A 4,316-nucleotide genomic window follows, 5' to 3' on the forward strand; every position below is an offset into this window, starting at 1 on the left:
CTTGACCAAAAACAAAAGAGCCCAAGTACCACCAAGGCACAGCACCACACACCTCAACAAAAAATAGAGTTTGAATTTTCCCAGATACAACGAGAGAAAGGGAAGAGGGAGATGGGAAAAACAAAGTACACAGTTGCAATGAAAATATCTCTACTTATTTGGAGGCTCGAGGCTTATACAATTTACAACTACATCACAGACATTCATAATGATTATAACATGAACAGCATACATATCTGATCATCACCATTTCTATATCAAGTATTGTTACCATATAACTGAGTTCAAGGGAACTATTTATACATTGGATTTTACAATATTTGATTATTAATGTCCCATATCATATCATATAAACACCTTTTAATGTCATCACGTGTATGATTCCCAGTGAATCCTGTGCTACTAACAACTCTTCTTAAACTGAACACTCCACATGTTATTCAAATTTACAATTTTATACAGTGTCATGCAACAGGAACTTTGCAGCAAACATCAAAAACATCATCTAAGGGGGCATGGTCACCTGTCCCTTCGTCTTTCCTTGCATATACTAGCTCTTTTCCTCTGAACACAAACATCCCTCCCTAACAAAAGTAACAATTGACCAATTAGGGAATGCCAGTTGTAACATATGAAAATTCTTCTACAATTCTAAAGCCAGAATTAACTATGAGAAGAAGCTTCAGTGAGTATAGCTTATGAGTTTCATAATTAATTCTGAGAAAAGAGAAGTATATCCAAACATGCTATAATTTGATTTCATTCTTTTGCTACCAAGTTAATATATCAAACCTGCTGCAGCACACCACTTCTATCATCTGGAGTGGCTTCAATTGTATAGTTCTTGACAGCTTTCCGCAGAGCATCAAATCTTGAAAGCACCTTCGACTTTAATATCAAGGTAGAAAATACATACACTAATCAGCATGCATAATTGCAAATTTCTCATTATTATATACCAGAGACTTCAGAGGCAAAGCTTACACTGGCTGGATTGAAGAAAGTTCGGCCAAAACCATAATACAGGTCTAGAGTATCATATGCCTGAAAAAAGGAGAAATTAGTTAGTATGCACATTTACAAGAAAGTGAGTTCTACGAGAGAATATGCTACCCGTATGTTACCTTGCGGTCAGGATCTGCATAAAGGCAATCCATTGGAAATGGTAACTGAATATGCAATATCAAGTCAAAAAGAAAATATCAGTTTTGACATCAAGAATATGTTCATACCAATATCATCCAAATTGATAATTTACATTAAAACTCTTCAAAGCTCAGATATGCTAAAAGTATTGAGATCCAAATTCAACGCCTAATTGAGATAAAAATGACCATCCTTATGATCATCCTCAACTATTTTGAGTTTGTTAGCATAACGTTGGCTTACATTATCTGTGTTTCCAATGCAAATAAATGTGAAAACGGAAAAACACACAGATTTTGGGAAAAAATGTCAAAGCAACATTGGAGTTCCATTAGATAAAAGACTTTCACTTTTAATCTCAACTCTAATACTAACACACTCTTTGCAATCCAAATGGTGAGCGTTAAATGGTATGGATTTAAAAATCACAAGCCACACAGCCGAAAAAGCAAAAGCCATTGAAAATTAGTATCCGTTGATGTCAACCTATAGCCAGAATCATCCTTTCCAGATCTAATGTCACACCTAAACTTGTAAGGGATGTCCTTTACAACAGATAAGATAATGATTTAACAAAAATTACCCCCAAAAATTAAGGGAAAAAAAAACCTTGTAAGAATAGCCCCTATGTTTTTTTTTCTTCAAAAGCATGTCTTGTGCTAGGAAAATTTCGAAATGATACATGAAGAGAAAAAAAATTACTCTTTCAGCAAGCATACGGGCTTTATCGGGAGCACCCACGCCAACTGCAATTAGTTTGACACCAGCTGAATCAAACCTTGCTTTGGATTCTTTCAAGGTTGAAGCCAATTCCCAGCTTAGATCAAGAGCATACAATCCACAGTTAGAAGAGTTATCATTACAAACAAGTGTTGATTGATTACTAACAGTGAAGATCAATTACCAGCATGGGCATCCAAAGTGTCTCAACAGGGCCACCACAGCTACTCCCTGCAAGAATTAACAGTATTCCACAGCTCAAACATCAACCTACAAGCCTTTCTTTTTAAGTTATGGTGCGTTCGGATGAACTTACTTTAGTTTATCTTACAGTACAATCACTTAAATAGGTGTTTGATTAAGTTATAAGAATAGTTTATGCATTACTCTTAACTATTTTGATAACCTTTTAAGATAAATTATTAATAAGCATCACCTATATTTGCTACAAGTTATTTTTAGCTTATTTCAGTGAGTTTTTTAAATGCACTTGTAAGTGATTAATGTGATCAATTAAGCTATTTACCAAATCGCACACTATGATTCGCCAGTGATAGTGTATAAGAATCGTCTAATGAATTCAATTTATACTATTAGAATTATGCAGGCCTAACTCAACCCAAAAGCTTGCCCAAAAGTTGAAGGTTGTTCTATCATTTATAAACACTTGTTTGATCATATCTCTAGCCAATGTGAGACTTCTAACATATAGTTCAAACAACGCATAAACAAAGCTTTTAGATATGAACACAACCTATATGTTGTTAATCTTACCTGGTTCTGATCCCAGAGATCTTTGAACATGACAGGCTGACCAGCAGCGGTGAAAATGCTAACATCACCGAGATTTTCCGTGATACTGGGACTATACTCCGAATTCGAAGCTCTGACAACAGAGCATCGGTACGTTTGCGAGTGAAGAAAACTGAACCCTTTGAACGCATCAATTTGGAGGAGGAGAAATTCACGGTGGTGGTTGTGATAGGGTTTGAATTTGGGGTTGAGAGAGATGGGTGAAATCGAAAAGGAGGTCGCAGAGATTGCAAGGTTGCAGCCATGGCTTGTGTTGAAAAATTGAAATCGAATTGGGAATGAAGATGAACCCTAATAATTTGTCACTGGAGTTGAGAGATCACACTGAGCCACAGAAATTTCAGTGGCGGGAATGGTTCTCTCTTCTACACGTCAATAGCTGAATATGAATTTTATTTTACCATTCTCTTTTTTCTTTTCTTTTTGAAAAACATCATTTTATTTTTAATGTGTATTGATTTTCCACAATATTATCTTCTATTTTTTTTCGTCCCATAATAAGAAAAGGCCTACATAGGTCAAAAGAAGCTCACTTTTGATGTGAATAATTGTTTTATTGAGTTACAACTAATCCAATATTATTTGTAAATTTTTTTTCCCATGTGAACAATCTCGAAGTGAATGTAGAATATCCTCAATTGGGGAAAATATTAAGCTCCTACCTTTACGCATTATGATTTTTACATAATGTAGATTGTAGAGTTTTATATTGCATTTTTAGAGGATAAGCTTAACAGCTTTTAATGTTTGAGATATTCCTTACAAGTAGTATGTATATTGCAACATACACTTGATGGAAAAATAAGTGTCAAGTGAAGATTTTGAAACAATTACACTAGTAGAGATTTTTTTGAACTTTCTAAAACATGCAGGAGATTGTTGAAAAAATATGAGTATTTCAAAAGTTGTTAGTCTCACTGAGCTTAGTGTTAAGTTTCCAAAGAATATATATATACCATTGCGATAGTAAGGAGACTAGTAAGAGATATGAGCTCGGGCACATGAAATTGGGCTTTTGTGGCCTATGTAGTGTTAGTCTCCTCTAATTTGCCCTCATACGCGCATGATTATGGGCCTTACTCTTGTGTGGGCTTTTGGCCCTGTGAGCTTTTTGACCCTAATCCACGTGGGCTAGGGCTGGGTCAAATTAGTTCTTTTGTTGTATATTATTTATTTATTATTTACATGTCTATTTTAATAAAGGCAAATTTTTGCATGTTGTTTAGTGAGAGACAGTTATAATGCTGTTTCTCTCACAGCCAATAAATGAATGTCAAGTGGATGCTTATGCCATATCATTTAAACTTATACAATTCTTAAATTGGTCCTCCAATTATTTGTATTATAAATTTTACAATATAATAAAAATATATTTTTTTCAGGAAATGATTATTTTCTCGTTTAGAAATTGATTTTACCTTTAAATTAGTCATTTCAAGTTTGAAAATCACTGGTGTCAAAAAAAAGTTTGAAAATCACTTTAACCTACTCCTTCCTTCACTCCTCCTCCTTCGCCGTTGTGTTTCATCTTTCCGCTGTGTTTTATCTTCCGGTCAAGCCCAAAAGCACCGCTGCCGCTGCAAGCCCTTCTCTGCTGCAACTTCTTCTCAAGCCCAGAAGCACTGTTGTCGCTGCAA

The 4,316-nt window shown here is 34.9% G+C and overlaps 1 protein-coding gene across 1 annotated transcript; it reads right to left on the reverse strand.

Moving 5' to 3' along the window:
- Positions 1-233: 233 nt before the first annotated feature.
- On the reverse strand, positions 234-3,047 carry LOC130715900 (thioredoxin-like protein AAED1, chloroplastic). Its single transcript, XM_057566051.1, is given in 8 exon segments — positions 234-584; positions 793-888; positions 985-1,044; positions 1,125-1,169; positions 1,849-1,963; positions 2,051-2,097; positions 2,641-2,775; positions 2,778-3,047. Coding segments are annotated over 8 exon segments (765 nt in total). The 5' UTR covers positions 2,925-3,047; the 3' UTR covers positions 234-464.
- Between the last annotated feature and the right edge of the window lie 1,269 nt (positions 3,048-4,316).

Source organism: Lotus japonicus, chromosome 4 (genome assembly GCF_012489685.1).
Source record: "Lotus japonicus ecotype B-129 chromosome 4, LjGifu_v1.2".
Lineage (NCBI taxonomy): Eukaryota > Viridiplantae > Streptophyta > Magnoliopsida > Fabales > Fabaceae > Lotus > Lotus japonicus.